Source organism: Scyliorhinus canicula, chromosome 13 (assembly GCF_902713615.1).
Source record: "Scyliorhinus canicula chromosome 13, sScyCan1.1, whole genome shotgun sequence".
NCBI classification, from domain to species: domain Eukaryota; kingdom Metazoa; phylum Chordata; class Chondrichthyes; order Carcharhiniformes; family Scyliorhinidae; genus Scyliorhinus; species Scyliorhinus canicula.
Window position 1 is genome coordinate 66,954,951 of NC_052158.1, and position 26,944 is coordinate 66,981,894.

The window sequence follows — 26,944 nt, forward strand, 5'->3', positions numbered from 1 at the left end:
ATCCTAACCTACCATACTATGAAGTGACTGTAAATTTTGGGGACATTTGAAGAAAACTACAGAAAATGTCAAAACTAGAAATAACCTATGATCAAAACATGCTGGATCTACTTGGGCTGCTGCTGTCGCACTCACCTCAGCACTTTCCTTCTTATCGTCCTCAGCAAAGGATGAACATCTATCTGACATACATTTTATTTTTGTTTTTTAAAAATATTTTTTTATTCTCCTTTTTCAAATTTTCTCCCAAATTTACACCCAACAATAAACAATAATCAGTAACAAATGTAATGTCAATCCCCATGTCGATAACAATAATCCCATCCTCTCACCAAACCCCCAAACATTAGCCCGCATGTTAACGTAAACAAATGACGAAAAGGAATCAGGAATAACCCATAGTCACCATTAACACATACAGTCCTTCTCCTCCAACCCTCACAGCCCACAACCCCCCTAATGTTCAATGTGGTCCAATTCTCGAAAGTGCATAATGAATAACGTCCATGATTTGTCGAACCCCTCCATCCTTCCCCTTGGTTCTAAATTGACCTTTTCAAGTGTCAAGAATTCCAGCAGGTCCCCCCGCCACTCCCGTGCACAGGGTGGAGAGGTTGATCTCCACCCTAACAAGATCCGCCTTCGGGCGATCAACGAGGCGAAGGCTACAACATCTGCCTCCGTGCCCGTTTCCAATCCCGGCTGGTCCAACACCCCAAATATGGCCACCCGAGGGCCCGGGTCCAGTTTCACGTGCACCACTTTAGCGATTACCTGAAAAACCTCCTTCCAGTAATCCCCCAGCTTTGGACAGGACCAAAACATATGAATGTGGTTTGTGCCCCCCCCCCCCCCCGCAACGTTCACATACATCCTCTACCCCCTCAAAGAGCCAGCTCATCCTTGCCCTTGTAAGGTGCGCTCTACATACCACCTTCAGCTGTATCAGTCCCAACCTCGCACATGATGTGGAGGCGTTCACCCTCCAGAGCACCTCACACCAGAACCCCTCCTCCCTACTCTCACCCAACTCTTCCTCCCACTTTGCCTTGATCCCTTCCTGGGGCGCCTTCTCCTCCTCCAAAATAGCCCCGCAAATAGCCTAGTATCACCATACTACCCAATTCTCCAGTCCCCCTGTCGTCAGCACCTCCTCCAGCAATGTGGAAGCCGGCTGTACTGGGAAGCTCTGTATCTCCTATCTGTCAAAGTCTCGAACCTGCATGTATCTAAATATTTCCCCCTGCTCCAGCCTATACTTTGCTCCCAGCTCCTTCAATCCCGCAAAACGACCCCCAAGAAACAAATCTTTTAGTGTCCTAATTCCTTTCTCCTCCTATCTCTGAAAATTTCCATCTCACTTCCCTGGCTCAAATCTATGGTTCCCCCAAATCAGCACTTCCCTTGATCCTGCCCCCAACCCGAAGTGCTGTCAAAACTGCCTCCAAATTCTCAATAAAGCTATTACTACTGGACTCCCTGAGTACCTCCCAGGGCCATTGGGAGTGGCGCTGTCGTTAGTGCCTTCAATCCTGACCCCCCTACCCAAACTATCCTCCATTCTGACCCATTGGGAGGCAACCCCTCTGACTTAGCTCCGTACCTTCTCCACAATTGCCGCCCAGTAATAATACATCAGGTTCTGAAGACCCAAACCCTCTGCCTGCCTCTCTGTAGTATCACCTTTTTAATTCTGGGCGCCTTCCCTCCCCATATGAACGAGGTAATCATCCCTTCAATCTCTCTAAAAAATGCCTTTGGCAGGCATTGAAAAACAGGAATCGCGGCAACACGTTCATTTTAACGGCCTGTACCCGACCCGCCAGTGACAGAGAGAGACCACCCCACCTTGCTAGATCAGCTTTCACCCTCCCCACCAAACTAGAAATGTTGTATCCACGGAGGGCACCCCCCCCCCCCCCCCCCCCAACCAATCTTGAGCAACCTGCATCCCCAGGTATCTAAAGTGAGTCCCTGCCTTACGGAATGGCAAACCCCCCCCATATTGTTAATACTCAGTTGTATCCAACAACATGCATCATAACTGGAACTCTCTGCTCGACACCCCTCCCCTGGCTTCCTGTCCTTGTAAACGTCACTCTGCCACACATCGATCGACTGACAAAGAGCCCTCAAGATGGCTAAAACTGCACCTCACTTAGCGTGCCACGACGACCTATTCAGCCACCAACTGCCCATTTTCCATTCAGCATCTCATATGGACCACCCTTCCTGAGCAAGATCTCCCAGCAGACATCCTTTAGATTAAAGAATGGGACATGTAGGAAGTTGCTAATAAGTTATTGTGACAAAGCTCATCTGTCAAATATCAGACTTTGAATTATCACAGTGGCAATGGTCCTTGCTAACAAGTTCAGGGCAGACCAGGGCTTCTGTGCAGCTAACCTTCACCGCTGGAGCCTCAGTACAAAGCACTTAAGCACTTGTGCAAAGACAAACTATGTTGCACATTACTGAGAAGTATCCCCTCTACTGACTAAGTGGCAGACTAATCACACTCAGCAAATGGGGAGGCTATTGCTTGGCTTCGGGAGTTTGCATTCACTAAATAATAAAATCTCTAGGGGTGGCATGTGGCACAGTGGTTAGCATTGCAGCCTACGGCGCTGAGGACCCAGATTCGAATTTAGGCCCTGGGTCACTGTCTGTGTGTAGTTTGCACATTTTCCCCCTGCCTGTGTGGGTTTCACCCCCACAACGCAAAGATGTGCAGGTTAGGTGGATTGGGCATGCTAAATTGCCCTTTAATTGGAAAAATTAATAATTGGGTACTTTTTTTTTAAAAACATTTTTTTTTAAATTTCTGCCATTGACTGCTTACAGGACTGGTGTCTACTTTGGAGATTCTGAAACCACATTTCATCATGGAGGCGAGTTACCGCTCATATCTGGTGTCGCCATTTGCATCAGTCGTCATACATTTTCCACCAGTAATTAATGTTGATGGCTTTCATGTCTCTTTTGACAGCAGTCTTGGATGCTCTGCTGGTTCTTTGGCATGAGGTTGCTCCACATGCAGCATATATTTTTTGGGGGGTTTCCATCCTATGCACATGCCAGTGAAGCCATCGTTGTTTGATTAGCGTGATTGGTGTGCTTTGTCCTAGAAAGGACTGCTTCGTTGGTCACTTGTCACTTTCCATCTGATACCGAGAATGTTTTGTTGACACCGGGAGATGAAAGTTATTGATCCTTTGATACCTGTAGGTGTGTTGTTCAGGCTTTGCTGCCTTACAGCAACGTGCTGCAAATACAGGCCTTGGCATCAATGATGTGGCTCTTTCTCCATGCCCGGTTTGTTAGTCTGCCATAATTGGCAAGTGCCTCGCTGATGTGTTTGCTGAGCTCTTTGTTAAGGGACCGGTTGTTTGTCACCGGAGACCCAATATCGCGAAATTTGCTGATTGCTTCCAGCAGTGTTTCATTGAGTCTGGTCACAAGTGGAGACAAAATAGCGTAACCCATAATTGAAGTTTTCTTGACACTGATGGTGAGGGTGAATATGACACAGTTGCGGGACAGACAATCCATGAGCCTTTTGGAGCTGGCGAGGGAGAGAGAGAGAGACTAGGGGTGACTGGGACGTTGGTGCCGGAGAGAGGGACTATGGGGGGTTGGCAAGGGAGAGAGAGAGAGAGACTGTGGGGGGGGTTTGGTGAGGGAGAGAGAGGGTACGATATTACCATGTGTGGTAATGAGCGGGAAATGTAACAAGCTCCCCGACGCCTGGCCCGGCTATAAAGCATTAATTGGTCCACTTAATGGGCCCACAGGATACACACCACAATACATGGTTCGCTGGCTGTTTCGCCTGGGATTGCGCTCACCAGCCCCCTGCTAACAAGTGACAGCAGCACTTAAACCTGCTCCTACACAGCCAACCCCACTCAACTTGCAGCCCAGCCCCACGCTTTGGTGACGCTGACCTGGGACAACTCTGGACGCCAGATGGAATGCCCTGGCATCAGACCACAGGGCAGCCACTGCTGCCTGAAAGGAAGTGGCAGCGGCAGTCAGCTCGGGGTGGGTGAGGCGGGGCCGTGACCAGGTGGACTGGCACAATGCCGTATGAGGGTCAACGACCTCCACTGGGCCGCGCGGATTAGTTTTCACGAGATCGCTTACCTCCCCGCCCCGCCACATACTGTCCTCCTATCCCAAACTCTTTTCCCCCCAAACTCCCCACACGGCCCATCTACCCAAGTTCCCACCAACACTCCCCAAGCTCCCTGCGAGTAACCGTGCGTGCGACTAACGATGCTCCATCCATGTCCCCACAGGAGAAGTTTGGCCATAACCAATGTCAGAGGGCCCAGAAAGGTGCCGTGGTGCCGGACGTCAGAGTCCTCGCCTCCTATGAGGAATGGGCCCTGGAGGTCACAGGGGTGGTGAAGGACAGAGCAGTGGCCACCGTAGAGGTCAGCACAGAGGTGAGGATCCTCTGGCCCCCATGCAGATGACCTGCCAAACAGACCAACCCATCCCTCCCACTTACAACATGTCCATTTTCCTCCAGGACCTGCAGCCGATGTCGCCAGCCCATCTGGGGTGCCCCCCATCACCTCCCAAGAGAACACCTCAGAGGAGAGCTCTGAGGATGTCACCATAATAGTCAAGGCACAGCTGTCATCCCCACCCTCCACCAGCGCGGAGACTCACACCTTGGTGGGCGAAAGTAGTGGCCAGCCTTGAGATAGACAGATTCTTGATTGAGAAGGGGATCAGGGGTTCTGGGGAGATGGCAGGAGAATGAGGATGAGAAACGTATCAGCCATGATTTAATGGTGGAGGAGACTCGATGGGCTCAATGGCCTAATTTTGCTCTTGTGTCTTATGGTCTTCTGGGGCACATTCTGGTGAGCACTACACAATTGCAAAGGTACATTAGGTGGAGACAGGAACGCCCAGGAGAGACGGCAGTCAGGTCTGAGTCCTAGTCAGAAGCTGAGCAGGTTTACCCGGAGCTGATGCAGACAATAGAGGGTGTGGCTGTGAGATTCAGAGGGGGATGTCCGCGAAACTCCATAGCCGATTGGTGGAGTCCTAGAGGCTATGGGCATAGGAGATGGAGCCAGTAACGTGTGGCATTGAGGCCAACACTGGTAGGGTGGCGACCGCAGTGGAGAGCCTGGTTCATTATGTCAGCAGCATGAGTGGTGGTGTCCAAGGCCTGACTCAGTTGATGTGGCTGAGCGTGTCGATAGCGCGTCCCAGTTGCTGGGGGACATCAGCTTGTACTAGGTGGACCTTGATGAGGTACTGCGGAGCATGTCCCAGCCCCAGGGCACAGTCGAGGCACTGCAGAGCAAATAAGGTCGCTGGGATAAGTGTCTCAGTTGCTGTGGGTCATCGCTAGGGCGCTCCAGAGCATGTCCCAGTCACTGAGGAGCATTGCCAAGGGTGGCAACACCATGCTGTAGACATTGGGGAGCTGCCAGGGCTGACAAAGCCAGATGACCCAGGGGCAGCCGGGGCTCAATCCAGCTGCCCCTCCGTCCCAAGGCAAACCCCAGGGTGCTATGGGCACGGCCAGTAGGAGGGGTGCTCGGTGTCAACCCAGAGCCATTCTATGGGGTGGCGACAGCAGCCACCAGCTCCCCCTTGTACCGCTCCCCTGACAACGGCACGTCTCGCAGTCAGCACCTATGGCAGTGTGCCACGGCGGGGCATGTGCCGCTGGCAAGTGCGCTGGAGCCCTTTGGCCCCAGAGGACGCCCGCCAGGGCTATCGAGGGCCACGGGACTCGGTAAGCACCAGGCTGCCTCCACCTCCGATGTGTATCCCGGGAACACACCGAGATGCAACAGTAGACTAAGCAGCTGGAGGATCACTGATTGGGCACTGGGAGTTGGTGGGGGTAGAGGTGATGGGGGGGGGAGATAGACGGTGGTGGGGTTAGAATAGGTGGGGGTAGGGAGGGTGGGGTGGGTTAAGGGTGAGGGGGTCTGGGAGGAGTGGTTTGAGTAGGGTGTCACAATCGGGAGAGTGGGGCAGTTGGGGACACTTTTTTGTAAACCTTTAAAGTCTGTTGGCCTCGATCAATATGGCGCCTCTGACACTTCCTTCCGCAGTGCGGGCTGAGCACCAAAACCATGCCAACTCTCCCCGGTTATGGGGTCCTGGGCTCCTCCATGCCAAACCCACCCCCACCCCTGGCACGCCGTGCAGTTGATGGGTGTGAGACAGGCAGGGGCTAGACCATGGCATTGAATGATAAGCTCCACTGTTCAGCACTCTGCAGGTTATCATCACCCTGCTGCCCTTGATTATGACCCGCTGACAGTGCCAACACAGTCCATTGCCCTGGACTGGTGTACTGCAGTGCAGCATCGAGGCATCGGTACCGATTTTGAGGAGTCCGTTGCATCTCTCAATTACAGTCTGGGTGGCCGCATGGGCCTTATTTTATCAGGTTTCTGCATTGCTCACAGATCTCCATACTGGCATCATCAGCCAGGTCCTCAGCGGTACCTCTTATCCCCCAAGAGCCAACCGGCCAATCTGGGGTGGCCCTCGAAGAGGCCAGGGCTATCTGATTGGCCCAAAATGTAACTGTCATGCATACTCCCTCGGAAGGGTGAACACGAGTGTATGATCATCATGTGCACGAGCTGGACATTCATGGAGTGGAACCTCTTCCTGTTGACGTAGGCACTCTTAGCCAAGCTGTTCTAGTACAGCCATAACACTGGCATCTACCCAGCACTGTTGAAAATTTCCCAGGTGTGTTCTGTACACAAGAAACAGGACAAATCCAACCCAGGCACTTACCGCCTTATCAGTCTACTCTCCATCATCAGCAAATTGATGGAAGGAGTCAACAACAATGCTATCAAGTGGCACTTACTCAGCAATAACCAGCTCACGGATGCTCAGTTTGAGTTCTGCCAGGGTCACTAAGCTCCTGGCCTCATTACAGCCTTGGTTCAAACATGTGCAAAAGAGTTAAATGCCAGAGGTGAAATGAAAATGAGAGTGACTGCTCTTAACAGCAAGGCAGCATTTGACCGAGCATGACATCAAGGATATCTAGCTAAACTGGAGTCAATGGAAATCAGGGGGAACACTCTCCGCTGGTTGGAGTCATTCCTGGCACAAAGGAAGATCACAGGAAGAAGTCTTACAACACCAGGTTAAAGTCCAACATGTTTTTTTCAAACACTAGCTTTCGGAACACTGCTCCTTCCTCAAGTGAATGAAGCACATCAGTGCTCCGAAAGCTAGTGATTTGAAACAAACATGTTGGACTTTAACCTGGTGTTGTAAGACTTCTTACTGTGCTCACCCCAGTCCAACGCTGGCATCCCCGCACAAAGGAAGATGGTTGTGGTGGTTGGAGGTCAATCATCTCAGCTTCAGGACATCACTGTAGAAGTTCCTCATGGTAGTGTCCTTGGCCCAACCATCTTCAGAAGCTTCATCAATGACCCCCCTTCCATCATAAGGTCAGAAGTGGGGAAGAGTTCGGATGACTGCACAATGTTCAGCACCATTCACGACTCCTCAGATATTGAAGCAGTCCACGTCCAAATGCAAGACATGGACAATTTACCGGCTTCGGCTGAAAAGTAGCAAGTTACATTCATGCCACACAAGTGCCAGGCAATAACCATCTCCTGCAAGAGAAGATATAACCACCACCCCATGACATTCAATGGCATTACCATTTCTGAATCCCCCACAATCAACATCCTGGGCGTTAGCATTGATCAGAATTTGAACTGGACTAGCTATATTAATACTGTGGCTGCCAGGGCAGGCCATGGGCTAGGAATCCTATGGCTAGTAAATCACCTCTTGACCCCCCACCCCCCAAAGCCTGTCCACCACCTACAAGGCACAAGTCAGGAATGTAATGGAATATTCTCCACTTCCTTAGATGAGTGCAGCTCCAACAACAATCAAGAAGCTTGACACCATCTATATCAAAACAGCCTGCTTGATTGTTCCTCCTTCCACAAACATTCAAACTCTCCACCACTGACAAACAGTGGCAGCTGTGTGTACCATCTACAAGATGTACTGCAGTAACTCATCAAGTTTCCTTAGACAGCACCAGAAGGATAAGAGCAGGAGATACCTGGGATCCCCACCACCTGGAGGTTCCCCTCTAAGTCACTCACCACCTTGAATTGGAAATGTATTGCTGCTCCTTCACTGTCTCTGGGGCAACATCCTGGAACTCCCTCCCTATCAGCACAGTGAGTGTACCTACACCTCCAGGACTGCAGCGGTTCAAGAAGGCAACTCACCACCATCTTCTAAAGGGTAACTAGGGATGGGCAATAAATGCTGGCCTAACCAGCGCTGCCCACATCCTGTATATGAATTTACAAACATTTCCAGATAGCTCACAGAGTGAAAGACGACATGTGTGGTATTTATTAGCCCCTGACCTGGGGTGTCCCGGTGATGGCAGAGAATCCTGCTGCTTGGTCCATGTCAATGTATATAGAGTTTTCTGCCCGGGCAACCAATGCGTTCGTGACCTCATGGATGCATTTGTGAGATCCATGCTTGACACCTGGAATGATCCCAAGGCGTAAGAGGTTCAGGGCTGGCGGTGACCTTGATGGCCACCGGGAGTGGGTATCCTCCTTGAAGCGAGCCTCCTGCAACACACTCTGTCCGTCATCTGTTCGAAAGACCAGCAATGACTGTACACCTCAGGCCATCGCGGGTCTCCCCCACTGAATCCCTCCCTGGCCTGATAGGCGGCAGGGTCCTCATGGGACCCTGTACATGGACTGTCGCCTCACGTTTCTGTCGATGCATTTGCCTCCTCCGGCATCTGGTCGCCTGGCCTGCCATCAGCTCCAGTCGGGCAAATTTCGCGGGGTCCAAGATAACTTTCATCCAGTGCAATATCGGTACTGTAGCACAACATGGTTGCTTCACAGCGCCAGGGACCCGGGTTCGATTCCCAGCTTGGATCCCTCTCGGTGTCTGCATGTGTATCCTCCGGGTGCTTCAGTTTCCTCCCACAAGTCCCGAAAGACATGCTTGTTCGGTGAATTGGACATTCAGAATTCTCTCTCAGTGTACCAGACAGGCACTGGAGTGTGGCGACTAGGAGATTTTCACAGTAATTTCATTGCGGTGTTAATGTAAGCCTACTTGTGACACTAATAAAGATTATTATTATTATTAATATCTGTAAGACATTGGAGAAAGTGTCAGACTAACAACCAGCTGTGTCTTCTGCTATTGCCCCATTGCTGGGCAATAACTCCCACTTGCTACATGGCACGCCTACTCATGGGGATCCACTTGGGATGTGTGAAGTGGTAATTTAACTACAGTTGCCAATCCCCAATTAGCTATAGTATTCAGCCACGCGGCCAGAGGCCTCTGCGGTCAGTGGGAGTTACGGATGGTTGGTCGGGCAGGGGCTGCGGTTGCCCTATAATGGACCACATGGTCCAGGGGTTGGCATAGCGGACCCCCGGGCACAGCGACATCAATCCCCCCTCCCGCCAAGCCTAGCCCAGGCCGTGGGCGGCCACCGCCCCTGACCCGGCCCACCCCGGCCGAGGCTCGCCCCCGGTGGCTACCCCACCTCCTCCAAGCACCGGGGCAGCAATCCCAGTGCCCCTGTGCTCTTTGCCTGTGAGCGAAGATGACTACCCACCTCCTTTGCTCCCCATAGCAGCCCTTCCGCCAGCTTCACATTTTTAAAAAGGAGTGCTAACTGGTGTCTGCGTGAGAGGGCTGTTAGATAGGGGGTAGCTCCTGTTAATTATATGGAGATTGGGATTAAGTGGTGATTATTGGTTTCTTGCTACGCTAAGGCAAGATCCTGATTACATCAATGGGAGCGGGCTGGTTCGATTGCAACCAGATCAGCACCCAGCGCAGTTCTCGATTCTGGACTCTCCTGTGATTTAACAGCTTTATTGTGCTCTTGCTTAAGCGCAACTGATATTAAATCGCACCCATAGACTTGGGTGGGGGATCGGTGAGGGCAAGAGAGTGTGGGGGGGACGTCGACAAGGGAGAGATTGTGGGGAGCTGGCAAGGAAGGGAGAGAGACACACAGCAGGAATCAACGAGGGAAGAGGGAGAGTGAGTGTGGGGGGAGTCGGTGGGGCGGGAGAGAGACGAGGAACAGATTCGGGGCCCGAAGTTTAATGAATACAGTGCTTATACTGACTATTTCATTGAACATGAACGGTAGCACAGGGGTGGCATGGTGGCACAGGGGCGGCGGGGTGGCACAGGCGCTGCATGGTGGCACAGGGGTTATCACTGATGCTTCACAGCTTCAGGGACCCAGGTTCAATTTTGTGGAGTCTGCACTTTCTCCCTGTCTCTGCGTGGGTTTCCTCCGGGTTCTCTGGTTTCCTCCCACAGCCCAAAGCAGGTTAAGTGGATGAGCCATGATCAATTATCCCTTACTGTAAAAAAAGGTTAGGTTAAGTGGGGTTAAGGGGGTAGGTTTGGGCTCTGATCCTAGGTAGGCTACCCTTCCAAAGAGTGGGTGCAGACCTGATGGGCCGAATGGTCTCTTTCTGCACTGTAGTAATTCTATGAAGTACCTGCACTACCAAGTAGAGGGAACACAGTGCTGACATTCTGGATTTCAGGGAGCTCGCAGTTCTTCCACCATCCAGTTTATATTGCCTGTCCTTGTTCTTCCTTCCAAAATGCATCACTTCGCCCTTCTATTAAATTTCACCTCTCTGTCATTCTGAAGTCTGTTACTACCGTCCTCTGTTTATTAAGTCTGCAAACGTTTGAATTATTCCCTGTGTGTCCAAGCCCAGGTATGTAAAAAAAAAACAATGGTCGTAATGCTGGGGGACACCACCTTCATGAGCCAATTTTGATTCCATTGTCTTTAGTTTTGCTAACACTTCTATTATTTAACACTTTTTTTTATTGTTTCATGCAACGTAGGCATCGCAGGCAGTGCCAGCATTTATTGCCCATCCCTAATTGCCCTTGAGGGGGCAGTTAAGACTCAACCACATTGTTGTGGGTCTGGAGTTACATGTAGGCCGGAACAGATAAGAATGGTAGATTTCCCTCCAATTTTTGAACCAGATGTTTTTTTTACGACAATCGACAATGGTTTCATGGTCATCATTAGACTTTTAATTCCACAAATTTTATTGAGTTTAAATTCCATCACCAGCTGTGGTGGGATTTGAACCCGGGTCCCCAGATCACTATCCTGGATGTCTAGATCACTAGTCCAGCGACTATGCTAACGCCTCCCCATCTTTATCAGATGCCTTTTGGAAGTCCATGCACAATTGACTGACATTCATCAATCCCCTCCATGACTTCATCAAATGGGCGGCATGGTGGCGCAGTGGTTAGCACTGCCGCTTACTGCGCTGAGGACCCGGGTTCGATCCTGGCCCCGAGTCACTGGCCGTGTGGAGTTTGCACATTCTCCCCGTGTCTGTGTGGGTATCACCCGTACAACCCAAAGATGTGCAGGGTAGGTGGATTGGGCTAAATCGCCACTTAATTGAAAAAAAAATAATTGGGTACTCTAAATTTATTTTAAAAGAAGCTAACTTGTGCAATGCAAGATTCCACAGAGCAATGTGATAATGGCCTGACACCAAGGCTGACTACCCTGCTCTTCTTGAAGGGAGTACCTTGGGATGTTTTGTGTTCCGTTGTGAGAACAGACAGGACATCTCACCTGAAGGTAGCACTGCACTCCTTCAGTACCACAGTGGAATATTAGCTTGATTCTTGTGCTGAAGTCTCTGGAGTGGGATTTGAATCCACAATTTGCTGACTCAGGTGCGTTCCACCAACAGAGCAGGCCTGTTACTTGAAAATCAATTACCGCATTGCATGTTAATTGCTTTGGAATGCCCTTTGGTCATAAAAACTTGCAGAAATCATAGAGCCATAGAGGTCCACAGCACAAAAAAGGCCATTTGTCCCAGTGTGCCTGTGCCGGTCAAAAACAACCACCTATTATAATCTCATTTTCCAGTGCTTGGCCCATAGTTTTGTATGCTTTGGCATCGCAAGTGTGCATCTGAATACTTCTTAAATGTTATGAGGGTCTCTGCCTCCACCACCTTTCAGGCAGTGAGTTCCAGATTCCCACCACCCCCTGGGTGAAAAGGTTTTTCCTCACAACCCCTCTAATCCTCCCGCCCCTTACCGTAAATCTTTTTCCCCTGGTCATTGATCCCTCCACCAAGGGGAAAAGCTTCTTTCTGTCTACCCTATCTATGCCAATCTCCCCTGCTCCAAAGAAAACAACCCCAGTCTATTCAATCTCTCTTCATCGCTAAAACTCTCCAGCCCAGGCAACATCCTGGTAAACCTCCTTTGCACCCTCTCCAGTGCTATCACATCCCGCCTATAATGTGGACTCCAGAACTGCGCAATCCAGCTGTGACCTAACCAATGTTTTGTACAGTTCCAGCATAACCTCCCTGCTCTTAAACTCCATGCCTCAGCTAATAAAGGCAAGTATACCATATTACATAAATGCAATGTTACCTCCTTTCCCTCTCTCTTTATTTCAAGCCTTTTCTCAGAAATAATTTGATCAGTCAACCTCCTAGACATGCCATTCCGACAATCTTCAAAACGTTGTTCAGCCACTTGGTACGTGTTTGGCCTGTGCCTTCAGTTTTATTCTGGAGATCTGTTTTTCTTAGAATTCCTGTAGGAGGCCTTTGAAGTTTTCCAGAATTTAATTTATGTGGTTTTCTTTGGAAGAAAGGTTTCTCCAGAATGTACTGTTGAAGTATTAGTGGGAGAAGAGAACACTGATGGGAAGTTTTAATGAGTAACAGAAAATTAAGAAAATCATACCCTTTGCTTGTGATTTCCCAAAGTTGTAAAAAAAATGTGTTTCTTACCCCATTACAGCTGTTAAATACTGACTCAAGCCAAGTGTGGAATGCTTACTGTTCTGTGTTTGTACAGGCATAGATCCATTATACTCTGAACCCTGGCTGCAATCAGTGAGTTTGAACAGACGTATTGTTAAGGATGGATTTCATAGGTAAGAGATGCAAGAATATAGATATGTTCTCACATTTATGTTAATACAGGACAGCTAATATAAGAGAATTGGATGAAGCAGTGTGCTTGCAAATCCTATCTTTTGATTATATGAATTCACAAAATTGGAGAATCTGTAACAGAATTTCAGGGCTAATGCCTTGTACTCTGTAAGGAAGCACACATATAAGTTATTGAATAGAATAAACTAATTGGTATATAGAATTACATAATATTGAGCTGGAATTTGTGGGTTAAAATCAAAGAGGGACCAGTAGTATCAGACAGGCATTTCCCGCAGTGATGCGGGAAGGGGAGGAGTGTGTTGAAGGAATTTCAATTATCAGTGTGTATTGGGAAGAATTAGTTCTCGGCAATAAAATATTGAAAGAGATAAAACATCAAAGGTGTATGCGGCACGGGGCGAAAGCTAATAAACTAAATGATAGCAATTGGGTCACAGGATACACACAAGGAAGTTGCGATGACACATTTGACCTGTGTAATTTAACACTGAAGCTCCAATAATACATTCCAATTTACTCTTTCTGAGGCTAATATATGCCAATTCGGAGGACCCCAGGTCCAGTGCTGGAAGAGTCTCAACCTGCCCTTATCCAACATGTATGAGTTCCTAGCTACGATTGTGAATGGTCTGTAGGGTGAATGAGCCAACTGACCATAGTACAGGGGACCATTCAAGTCAGGTAGAAGATAGGAATATGGTAGATTGGGGGCTAGTATAGTTGGGGGTTAGGTACAGTTATATAAAAGCAAATTACTGCGGATGCTGGAATCTGAAACGAAAGAGAAAATGTTGGAAAATCTCAGCAGGTCTGGCAGCATCTGAGAGAAAAGAACTAACGTTTCGAGTCCGATGACTCTTTGCCATCTTTGACAAAGAGTCATTGGACTTGAAACGTTAGCTCTTTTCACTCCCTACAGATGCTGCCACACCTGCTGAGATTTTCCAGCATTTTCTCTCCGGCACAGTTATAATATTTGTAAAGAGCTACAAGCTAATTGCTATGGGACAGTACATCCAGAGGGCCACATTTCCTGCAGTCAGATGCTGAGCAACCTTGTATCAGTACACCAATGGGAACAGGTTCTCCCCTATCCACTATGTCCAAACCACTCATGGTTTTGAATACTATTAAATCTCCTCTCAACCTTCTCTTCTCCAAGGAAACATCCCAAACTTCTCAATCTTTCCAAATAACTGAAGTCCCTCGTCCCTGGAATCATTGTAGTAAATTACAAGCTGTTAGAATGTAGCTATAGAAAACAATTAAGAGAGCAAATGGCATGTTAGCCTTTGTTACAGAAGGATTGGCATATACAAGTACTGCAATTTTACAGGGCCTTGATGAGACCACAGCTGAATCCTATGTACATTTTGTTTTCCTTGCCTAAAGAAGGAGATAATTGTCCTAAAGGCAGTACAACAAAGGTTTGCTGGATTGATTCCTGGGGTGAAGGGCTGTATTAAGACGAGAGATTGAATAGGTGAGGACGATATTTCCTTGAGTTTCGGAAAATGTAAGATGATCTTAATGAAACATATAAAATTTGTAAGGGGCCTGAAAGGGTAGATGCTGAAAGGCATTTTGTCCCTCGTTGGAGAGTAGGGGGTCATGTTTCAGAATAAGTGGTTGGCAATTTAGGTTCCGATGAGGAGAAACTTCCTTGTTTATGGGGGTGTGAGCCTTTTGGAATTCTCTATTCCAGAAAGCTGTGGATGCTCATCCGTTGGATATATTTAAGTCAAAGATCAACAGATTTTTAGATACTAAGGACATTGAGGGATATGGTGAAGTGTGGGAAGGTATAGCAGTATAAAAGGTCAGTTAATATCTTACTGAAGTGGGATGAAAGATTTACACTTCTTCTATTTTGTATGTTTTTATGCAGTAATAGTGATATCTTCTGGGACATTTGAGTATTTTGGTACCTAGATTTCATATGGCCTACATGTAAGAGGTTATGTTTTATTATCTCAGTGACTTAATTGAATAAAAAGTTTGAATCCAACATTGTCAGCAGTTCCCAATCCCTCAATCCTGTATGACAGTATCTCCTATAAATCCAAGAAAGACCAAACCTTTCCTGCATCCATCATCCCCCACCGATTGTATACCTCGTGCTTCCATTCCTCCTATATCATGAATGCCATATGTTTCCATGGGTTCTAGCCAGTGCAGGCCAGGCAGAAATGTGGATCTTCTGTTCTAATGGCTGAATACTGTGTGATGCCTTTATTCACTGAGCCAGAGGAGAGTTCCAAAAGCGTTTCAAGGTTTCAGAGACATGGGACATAAAAATACATCTAGATGCCTTTTTCTTCATGCAGTTAATTTGGAGAAAGCATTGATGAACAAGTAGGATTCTGACTTACTGTGACTCATTGACTGCTTGTTATTCTTTGCAGAGAATTGGTAATGGATGTTGAGCTTGGTGAAGGTGCTCACCAAGGCTGTTGCATTATGATTAAGGCGCAGTTACCCCAAGGACTCTATGTGGATCCATTTGAGCTTGCATCACTACGAGAGCATAAAGGTGAAGAGGTATGACTGCTTTACTTATCAGTAACAAGGGCAGAAAGAAGTAGGAGTATTGTTACCTTGCTTTTGGTCACTTTGTCACTGTGAGGGAGCAGGATATGTTTTTCACAATGCTAGTGTTACAACCCATCTCTCCTAGAGATAATGGAGGAGTTGAGAGAGGTGGTGGTGAGGTAAAACATGAGTGTCCTGAGCATACTTGTGGACACTGACACTTTTTTGGATGATGTCACTGAGGACAGCATGTAAATTGGAAATACGAAGGAGCCAAGGACAGACCATTGTGGAGCACCAGAGCAGGAAGACGAGCCATTAATGGTGATTCTCTGGTTAAAATTAAATAAAAACCAAGCAAATGCAGTCTCAGAACTGGATGATGGTGGAGGAACATGGTGTGGTTAACTACCTCAAGAGGCTGTAGACAGGTTGAGAAGGATGTGGAGGGGTACTTTACCTTTTTCACAGTCACATAGGATGTCATTTGTGACTTTGATAAGAACCTATGGCAAGGGTGGAAACCTGATTGGAGAGATTCAAATGTGGAGTTCTGGAAAAGGTGAGGACAATTTGGGACAACATTTTCAAGGACTTGTGAGAGTTTGACAAAGGAGAGAGAACTGTTAACTACATCAGCTAACAATGGGAACCAGGACAGGAAGTTACGTTGTCAGGCGATGCATCTCGTGGTGGAAAATGAATTTAATTAGATATCAGGTGCAAGAGTTATCAGTCAAAGAGCATTATAGGGCAGCACGGTGGCGCAGTGGGTTAGCACTGCTGCCTCAGGGCGATGAGGTCCCAGGTTCGATCCCGGCTCTGGGTCACTGTCCGTGTGAAGTTTGCACATTCTCCCCGTGTTTGCGTGGGTTTCACCCCCACAACACACAGATGTGCAGCGTAGGTGGATTGGCCAAGCTAAATTGCCCCTTAATTGGAAAAAAATGAATTGGGTACTCTAAATTTTTTTTTAAAGCGCATTATAATGGTTGTGTATAACTATAGCAATGACTGAAGATGGATTTTGGGTATATTATTTATTTATTACTAAATTTTCAGACTGCTTATGATATTCAGCCCTGGATTTGCAAGAATATCCTCAATTTAAATGTTGGAAAGATTGTAGCAATTGCTTTAATTGTCTTTTGTCTCTACCATAATTCCACTCCCTCACCACCGACCCCAACCCCCTCTATGGCAACTGTTTGAGAATAAACCAGGCAGTTCACAACCTCTGTGATGCATTTGAACCTAAGAGGAGCTTTCAACCATGTATCTGGATCACTTATTTCTACCTTACTTGACTCTTTCTCTCCCCCTGCCTCAGCACCCCTCTTGCTGAAACCCTCATTCATGTCTTTTCTACCTCTAGACTTGACTATTCTAAGAAACTCTTGGATGACCTTTCACCTTCTACCCTCTGTAAACTTTGAGCTCATCTAAAACTCTAACATTAAATCGCATTCACCCATCACCCCTATGCTGGCTGACCTACTCCAGCTCCTAGTTGGGTACATATTTGTTCTTGTTTTCAAATTCCTCCATGGCCTCGCACCTTCTTATCTCTCTAATCTCCTCCAGCCCTTCATCTCTCAGAGATGTGTGGTCCTCCATTTCTGGCTTCTTGAGCATCCCTGAATTTAATCGCTCCAACATCGGCCATGCCTTCAGCTGCCTGGGCTGCAAGCCTTGGATTTCCCCCTCTAAACTGCTCCTACTCTCTACATCCATTAAGACACTCCTTAATACCTATTCTTTGACCAGTATTTTAGTCACCTACTCTAATACCTCCTTATGAAAATGAATGAAATGAAAATCGCTTATTGTCACGAGTAGGCTTCAATGAAGTTACTGTGAAAAGCCCCTAGTCGCCACATTCCGGCGCCTGTCCAGGGATGCTGGTACGGAAGGGGTACTTTACCTTTTTCACAGTCATATAGGATATGCACCTTGGTGTGTAATAATTTCTCTGAGAAGCATCATGGAGTGTTTTTCCATATACAGATGCTATATAAATAGAATGTGTTGTAGGATAAAACTGCAGCATCACCATCAAGCAAGGTCATGTACTGCACATATTACACTCAAGGTAGCGTTCTTTACACTGTCCCATTCAATTATTCCAGGCCCAAGTGTGGAACAAGGTGGCCAGGGTTGGTTTAGCTCAGTGGGCTAGACAGCTGGTCTGTGATGCAGAACAAGGCTAGCAGTGCGGGTTCAATTCCCGTACCAGCTTACTCGAACAGGCTCCGGAATGTGGCGACTAGGGGCTTCTCACAGTAACTTCATACTTGTGACAATAAAAGCTTATTATATTATTATATTATTTAAGGTATATTGTTTGTACTTTCAGGCATTGTTACAGTCATACATAGTTTTATAATCGTTGACTGATAGCTCTTGCATCTGACATTATTTAAATCTATTTTCCCCAGATTGTTCCGGCTGTTGCTGATTTTATTAAGGCTTGTGGGTGAATTGCTGTCATGTTTTGGTGCCGACATCATGACCCCAAGTTTTCTTTTTAAAGACCTCTTGTGACAGCTAACCTTGCACAATAAATTTTGGAGAGCTTTTCAGTTAGATCCCTTTTGGAAACTGGTTGTCATGTAAAAACAGTTGTACATTCTAACAGAAGAACTGTGAAATGGTAAGCGTTACTACAACTACTGGATATTCTGTTTAATTAGCAATGCCACATATTTCAACAACAATGGTGCTAAGACTACTGTGATTTGACTGGTAGCACCAACTATTGAGAATTACTCACTTGGATCTATGTAGCGACAGTGGTTATTGTTTGTTCCTTGCTATTGGTGCTGACTTGTTAACAGTTGTAATTGCTGTGCAGATATTCATTCAGGATGAGATCAACATTGAAGCTCCAGAATATTTGTCAACAGCACACACAATTGTCGTCTACCTCAAGCCTGGCCCCAAACACAGTGGACATTTTACTGGCACTGTCCCTGTGCATGTACGATATCATCGACCAACAGATACGGAGGAAACCACTGCTTTGGTGACCCTTGATAAACCACAGTTGATGATTCGCTGCCAGGAAAGTATGTAACAAGTTAGAATGGGTGACTTACATTTTGGGGTTTGCTTTGCCTTCCAATTTTCCATCCACTCCCCTAACTCCTGTTGCCGTTTGGTTATGGTTCCATAAGGGCCAGCTATTGTCTTGTTCCTCATCTGGTGAGCCTACATTCTTTATTTCACTGTGGGAATTCACCACAGCTAATCAAATGGCAATCCCATCCACTGCCAATTCCTTCACTTACATTTACCAGCAAAAAGTCATCTTGAGTGGAAACCCTGGCCATTTTTCATCCCCATAATTTAGGAATGCAGAAATCCAATTTAGGTCAGACAGCAGATGGAACCTGTCACCTGTCTGGCTTGGGTCCACACAGTCTGCATTTTGTGCTGTAGATTGCAGCAAACTTGCTTTTCTGATAAAAAAAACCTTTATTGTAAAGCCAAATTCGTAAGTAGGGCTGCCAACTCTGGTTGGAGACATCCCCAGAGGTTTGGTCACATGCCTTCTGCAAATGTTTATTAAGTTTACCCTACAAAGATTGGGCCCTAACTCCTCCATACCCACAACCCTCCAGGATATCTTAGCTCCTCCAATCTAGCTTCTTGAAGCATACCCAGTTTTCATTGCTGCACCATTGTTGGATGAACATTCAGCTGCCTGGGCCCTAAGCACTAGAATCCCTCCCGAAACCTCTTACTTTCAGATTTGTTTTAGGAAGGTTAAAGACCAGAATCTGTAATGATTTTTTTTCTTCTGCGATTCACCACCACTACTGTTTAAGATCCAGTCTAAGGTATAGAATGATAGAATTTACAATACAGAAAGAGGCCATTTATCTCATCAAGCCTGCACCGGCCCTTGGAAAGAGCATGCTTCCGTCTTATCCCAGTAACCCCACTTAACATTTTGGACACCAAAGAGGCAATTTAGCAAGACCAATCCACCTAACCTGCACATCTTTGGACTGTGGAAGGAAACCGGAGCACCCGGAAGAAACCCACGCCGGCACAGGGGGAAAGTGCAAACTCCACGCAATCACCTGAGGTTGGAATTGAACCCTGGAGCTGTGAGCAGCAGTGCTAACCACTATGCCACCGTGCCGCCCAGGTATTAAACCTAGCACTTGAGACAGATCTTCAAGCATTTTCTTGAATCAGGAACTACATGCTTGTCTCATGAATCGTGTAACAGCTGTCTAGCCCACTGAGCTAAACCAACCCTGGCCACCTTGTTCCACACTTGGGCCTGGAATAATTGAATGGGACAGTGTAAAGAACGCTACCTTGAGTGTAATATGTGCAGTACATGACCTTGCTTGATGGTGATGCTGCAGTTTTATCCTACAACTCACCTGTTTCTTTACTAAAAGCCGATGCAAAGTATAACTCTGTTAAATAAATTAGATTTTTAAAAATTCCGATTTATAAATCTCCTTGTATTCATTTTTTTGTTTCTTTTAGGTAATCAATTAATGGAAAATTGGAAATTTTGTGTGAGTGAGGCTCCCTGCTCAGCAAATAGTCCCAGTACCTGTAGCTGGAAGAATGTTAATTATCGGAATGTAAGTTGCTGACTTGTGGAAATTTTATTTCCTATGTACCTTGTGTAGAAATAAGCAAAATTATTCTAGTTTATTCCATTGGACCTGTGGTAAAAACAATAATATACCACATTATTTGATATAAATATCGTTGTCATGCTCCTATTTCTCATGACCTTTTGACACATTAACAGTTTCAAGCAAGAGAAGAGCTTTTGTCTATCTAACTGATCAATCCATTTTTTTTAGTGAGAACCAGTCCGATTTCTTCTTGAAACCGATTGGAGTTTTCTGAAATCACCTTTTTCCAGTAATCTGGTCACATACTTGTCATCCTTTTAGTTTGCAAACAAAACATCCACTTGCACTTCATTTTTTTCATTTAATACAGCTTTGAAAATGTTTGTTGGTAATCAGCGTCATAGAATTCCTACAGTGCATAAGGAGGCCATTTGGCCCATCGAGTCTGCAGAGATCCTGCGAAAGAGCACGCCACTAGGCTCACTCCCCCGCCTAAATCCCTGAACCACACCTAACCTGCGCAGCTTTGGATTGTGAGAGGAAACCGGAGCATTCGGAGGAAACCCACGCAGACACGGAGATAACATGCAAACTTCACACAGTCACCCAAGGCCAAAATTGAACCCAGGTCCCTGGTGCTGTGAGGTAGCAGCGCTAACCACTGTGCCACCGTACCGCAGAGATGAGGATTACAAAATGGCAGCTGAGCCATGCATGCACATTTCTGATGCAAAGTGTGCCAGACACCGTATTGGTAAAGAGATTAACATATCTACATCTAACATCAACCAGATGTATGCAGAGCATGCAGACCATCCAGCTGCCAATCTCTCTTGACCCTGAGGGAGGAGGAGGAGGAGGAGAATGGAGGCTGTTTCGGGAGGTTCTTTATGGATCTGGTCTGTTGGAGAACAGATTGCAGAAGTGCTATGGCACCCTTTGCACAATGGCAGCCAGAACCATGATGGTAAAAGTCTGAGCTTCTATGGCAGCAAGCTAAGATTGCAAGACAGCCGTCTAAGCTTTGGTTGCAGCACACAGATGGATGATGTTTTATTTATTCATTGGATGTGGGCATTGCTGGCCAGCATTTATTGCTCAATCCTAATTGCCATTGAACAGAGTGGCTTGCCTCGGCCCTTTCAGAGGGCATAAGAGTCATCTAGAGTCGCAAGTAAGCCAGACCAGGTGAGGACGGCAGATTTCTTTCTCTGAGGACATTAGTGAACCTGATGGGTTTTCACGACAATCAACAATGGTTTCATGGTCAGCATTAGACTTTTAATTCCAGATTTTTTTTAATTGAATTCAAATTTCACCATCTACCATGGTGGGATTCAAACCCAGGTCCCAGAGCATTACCCTGGGTCTCTGGATTACTAGTCCAGTGACTACCACTGCACCATCACTTTCTGCTGCAATGGAAGTTGAGGCATTGGCCATCAGACACTGAATCATGGCTGGCTACACAGTTGCATTGCAGCAGTGCCCCCGTATTTATGCTGGAAAGTATTGGATCCAAGCTCTGTTTATAGCCTTGCGCCGAATTAGTGCTGGACTCCTCCAAGCTCCTCGACATTGAACTCGGGCTTTTCAGTGCACAAAGCACTTTGATGTGTACTTCTATAGTCTGTTCCAATAATCATCAGTGTCCTCAGCAGCCTAACCAGTGTGCGACCTCACCCCCTGATGAGCTGACACCAGCACTATTTTTCCTAGTTGGAGTTCACCCGTGCCCACTGCCTCACCGTATACTGACCCAACTTCAGTCTATCCTCAAAATTACACGCTGTGTTGGTGTCTTAGCTGGTAGCTGCAACTGTGACATTGAATGGTGGTATCTCTTCATCTTTGCTGTCTTCTTACTCTTCCTCCTCTGCCTGATTAGGTTACATTGCTTGTGTATCTAAAAGGAAAAGAAAGGGCTAGAGGTAAGGTTGTATTGCGGGAAGAGAAGCGTACATTATCAGTAACTTAAATAGAAAAGATTGTGGAATGAGAAAAATGGGATGATAAAAGGAGGATCAGATACATGGATACCTTCATCTTCAATGACTTCAGCACTGCCAGTGATCACGGGCTCAGAAATGACCCTTCCCATAATAGTCAGCACCATCTCCTCCATGGGGATTAGATGATTAGATCATCCAGACACATTTCTCTCCAGTTAGGACCTACTGCCTCTGGTTGTGCGCCATCTTCCCCTGCAAGAAAGTGGGTGACTATTGTTCACTCTGTAGGGGTGATTTTACTGTACTGGTTGAACAGCGTGGCGATGTATGTGAGATGTGGATTTGAGGCTTGCAACAGTGTTAAGTGTCCATGGGTGAGGTCAGCCATATGAATGATGACATTGACTGCTGATTGACCGAGACTATTGAGAGGTGAATGACGGGGGTGCGGTGAATTGAGCAGCGATTCAGGCTAATGGAGCCCCTTGCTATACTATTGCATTTTAAAATGCATTCACTGACTTTGACCACTCGCGTCAGATCATAAAACAGTTACCCGCTGTGCATCCAGATGTTTTGGGGTTATATTCCTCACATTGACTTCTGTGGCTATCTGTTCCTGTCAAATTCTGATCATGAGCCAGGAAGATCACCTGCGTTACTGAGACTACAGGGCGATCCCCCTTTTACAGGTCCTCCAGAACATCCAGCATTCAAAAGCCTGGAATCACTCTCTCTGATAATCAGCCATTGACCTGTCTTTCTCAGGTCAAATTCAGTTGAAGAACAACCACCAACACCTTTTCTCGCTACAATGCACCTCCCTTGAGAGGTGTAGGTTAGCTTTGAGCATTGTGGGGTGGTTTTATGTGCATGTTTGAACAATATTGAATCCCCTGCTGATGTGTTAGGCAACAAAACATGAAGGAAGTGCTGGCTGCAGGCATCCTTGCAAATTTCTGCTCTGTTTTAAACCTCCATTTCCTCTGCAAAGTCCTTGAACATGTTGGTACCTCCCAAATCTGAGAACTTCATATTTGAATCCCTCCAATCAGGTCTTCGCCCCTATCATGGTACTGAAATGGCTCTTATCACAGTCACAAATGGCGTTCTTTGTGACTGTGACAAAGTTTTTATTTGTATAAATATAGAGTATCCAATTGTTTTTTTTCCAACTAAGGGGCAATTTAGCGTGGCCAATTCAGCTACCATGCATATCTTTTGAGTTGTGGGGGTGAATGTGGAAACTCGGGGAGACATGGGGAGAATGTGCAAATTGCACACACGAACAGTGACCCAGGGCTGGATCAAACCTGGGATCTCGGCGCCGTGAGGCAGCAGTGCTAATCACTGCGCCTACCGTGCCGCTCTATGACTGTGACTAAGTTAAAGCTTCCCTCCTCATCTTTTTTTTTGCATGTCTTCAGCCTTTGACATGGCTGACCTTACCATCCTTCCCCAACACCTCTATTGTCCAGCTGGGTAGGATTAATTTTCTAATCGTAGCCGGAGTATCTTGCAATGGCTCACCTGCCTGCCCTTGCACTGTTACCTCTACTGCCCTTAAGGATCTATCCTTGGCTCCCTCCTATTTCTCATTTACCTAGCAACATCATCTGAAAACACAGCATTAGTTTTCACTAATACACAGCTGTACCTTGCTACCAGCATTCTTGACCCCTACACTGATGCTAAATTATCAAACCGCATCTCTTGAACTAGACATTGGGATGAATTAAGCAATTGTCTTTGATCCCAGCTCCAAATTCTGTCCTTAACTATCACTTCCATTGTTATGCCTGACAACAGATTGAGTTTTGCTTTATAAACGAGACCTTTTGCAGCTTGGTGTAATATTTAACCTCAAGATGAGCTTCCCTATCCATGCCATTACTAAGGCCATCTATTTCCACCTCTGTAACATCAGGCAACTTCACTCCTGTCTCAGCTCATACTTTCATTCATGCTTTTGTTACCTCTAGACATGAATATTTTAACACACAGGTTCCTGAACTCCTCCATAAAACTTGAGGTCATCCAAAACTTTGCATATCATTCTGGTCAGTCAACATTTCATTTTTAAAATTATCTTTCTTTTTTTTGTCAAATACCTGCAGGGCCTCTCCTCTCCATGTCGCTATAATCTCCAAATCCCGCAATCATAGAAACATAGGGCTGGATTCTTCCAAAATGGGGCTATATCCCCACGCCGGCGTACAAACGCTGGCGTTGCACTCCGGAGTTTCCTCAAATAATATTAAACCAATTCACTCACCTCCAGGGGGCTGGCAGGGACCCGGAGTAATTCTCGCAGCTTCAGCTGTGGATATTGGCCTCTGCACTTCCGGATTTGAGTCCGCGCATGCGCACGGCAACCGCCTCCAGCAGCCGCGCCAAGCGCCATGGCAGACCTAGATCGCGGAGGCAGCTCCAAAATGTGGCCCCCCCCCCCCCCCCCCCCCCCCCCCCGGATCGGCTGGGCGCCCTTGCATCAGACCAGCCCGATCTGCGTCTCAGCCGCCCATAAGGCCCCGTCCGGTGGCCGATCCCCCCCGCCCCCCACCAGGGCAGCCATGGACTTCGTCCACAAGCGCCACGCGAGGTTCCCAAACGGCAATAGGTGATTAGAACCATGGTGTCTGGAACCCGGCTGGCTGGGAGCTGGGCGGGTCTCTGGCAATGGGCCCCCCAGCCGCGTGGAGTAATTCGTGAAACCGTTCGATTCTTGGGTCCCGGAGAATCGCAGGGCCCGATTTCGGTGCAAAAATTGATTCTCCGCCCCAGCGCCAAACGCGATTTCAGAGTGGGGCTGCGGAGAATCCAGCCCATAGAATCCCAACAGTGCAGAAAATGGCCATTTGGCACATTGAGTCTGTACCGACCCTCCCAAAGAGCACCCAACCTAGCCCCATTCCCCACCCTATCCCCATAATCCCACCTAACCTTTGGACATGAAGAGACAATTTAGCATGACCAATGCACCTAACCTGCACATCTTTGGACTGTGGATGGAAACTGGAGCAGCCGGAGGAAACCCACGTAGACACTGGGAGACTGCAAACTCCACACAGTCAGTCACCCATGATGACTCAATCCTCCAGTATAATTGAGCTCATTTAATTCTGGTATCTTGAACAGTTCTTATTTTGATCGTTTCACCATCGGTGGCTGTGTCTGCAATGCCTCAAAATTCTGGGATATACTCCCTGGACCTCTCCAACTCTCTACTTCTCTTTTGCCAAGACACTACTTTTTACTTTTTTGGCCAGCTGCCCTAATTTTACCCAATGTGGCTGTGTCGAAATTTGTCTTGTAACACTCTGTGAAGCACCTTGGGATGTTTTATTCTGTTAAAGGTGCATTGTGTTAACATTGAGTTGGAGAAAGTCAATGGTGGGAGTCAGGGAAGTAGAGAGTAATTTGGAAGTAAATCATGCTTTGTGATGCTGATGTGATCGCCTCCCCAGAGTTGAAAGCAGGGGCACCACATGCTGAACTTGCTGTATCTGATTAGGCATTCTCTGTTCCTATCACTCAACACTCCCTGTAAGGGTTAGAGTCTTCTAATTTGGGAATTTGTACAGTTAAGTATTTTTCATATAATTTGCTGTTGAGCTAAAAGTAAATGTTGCACTATCCTTAAAAGCACTCCCATCAGAGTAAGTATGGATTTGTTTCATGTTTACAAGTTACCAAGCCTCAGAATCTTTTCCTGTTTCAGTTGCTGTATCTAATGATTCCGTCTCTTTGCAGGTCGTAGAAACCCTAACACTACAGGTTCCTGTCGGTCAGAAGAAGGATGTACCGGCTGTGATCACTGCAACGTTACTCGCCACCATTTTGTGCTGCAGCCTGCTCCTTAGAGCTGTGTGGATACACGGCGAGTTTGAACACTAACCTAAGGGTGACGGGAGCTGTCAAAAGGTGAAGTTTCCAGCCTTGGCTATTCCTGGAATAGTTTGGAATCCCTTCATTTATTCAATATCTTTGCCGATTAATACATAGACCGGATAGTCTGAGCAAGTGTGCAGCCAGTGAAGTTAGTATCAAACTTGGCAGTTAATGGAATGTACATCAGCACCCTCCTATGCTCAAATGATATGGCAGGGGTGGGGAGGTGGTAGAACTACCCCTTGCTAAGTGTAAAGGCATCTAAAAATGGAGGCCACTCATAGAATTTACAGTGCCGAAGGAGGCCATTCGGCCCATCGAGTCTGCACCGGCTCCTGGAAAGAGCACCCTACCCAAGGTTAACACCTCCACCCTATCCCCATAACCCAGTAACCCCACCCAACACTAAGGGCAATTTTGGACACTAAGGGCAATTTATCATGGCCAATCCACCTAACCTGCACATCTTTGGACTGTGGGAGGAAACCGGAGCACCCAGAGGAAACCCACGCACACACGGGGAGGATGTGCCGACAGTGACCCAAGCCGGAATCGAACCTGGGACCCTGGAGCTGTGAAGCGATTGTGCTATCCACAATGCTACCGTGCTACCGTACCACTCAACCCAGTATCCCAATGTCAGAGCTTTGATAGAGCTAGCCAATTAATCCCAGTCTACTGTTCTTTCCCCATTTGCATGTAACTTTATTCCCTTTAAGTATTTTTAGGAACAGGAGTAAACCTAGTCGGCCATTACAATGAGACCATAACTGATCTGCACCCTTATGCCATATAACATATTTTTAAAATGTCATATAGCCACATGTGCCCCTTGATACTTTTGGTTTGCAAAAATTTATTAATCTCCATTTTAAAATTAGCATTCATTTTTTGCTCACCCCATGAATGCCTTCCTGTAGCA

The 26,944-nt window shown here is 46.9% G+C and overlaps 1 protein-coding gene across 2 annotated transcripts in view; it reads left to right on the plus strand.

Moving 5' to 3' along the window:
- pigx (phosphatidylinositol glycan anchor biosynthesis, class X) overlaps positions 1–26,417 on the plus strand; it is a 28,312-nt gene extending 1,895 nt beyond the window's left edge. The window contains exons 2-7 of one of the 2 annotated variants that reach the window (XM_038816057.1): positions 4,302–4,451; positions 12,934–13,012; positions 15,443–15,578; positions 18,424–18,637; positions 20,079–20,179; positions 25,885–26,417. In XM_038816057.1, the coding sequence (XP_038671985.1) occupies positions 4,385–4,451; positions 12,934–13,012; positions 15,443–15,578; positions 18,424–18,637; positions 20,079–20,179; positions 25,885–26,028 (741 nt within the window). In that variant the 5' untranslated portion in view covers positions 4,302–4,384 and the 3' untranslated portion in view covers positions 26,029–26,417. The remainder of the gene's footprint in view (positions 1–4,301; positions 4,452–12,933; positions 13,013–15,442; positions 15,579–18,423; positions 18,638–20,078; positions 20,180–25,884) is intronic. The other variant, XM_038816056.1, reaches the window with a different exon arrangement.
- The last annotated feature ends 527 nt before the right edge of the window (positions 26,418–26,944 follow it).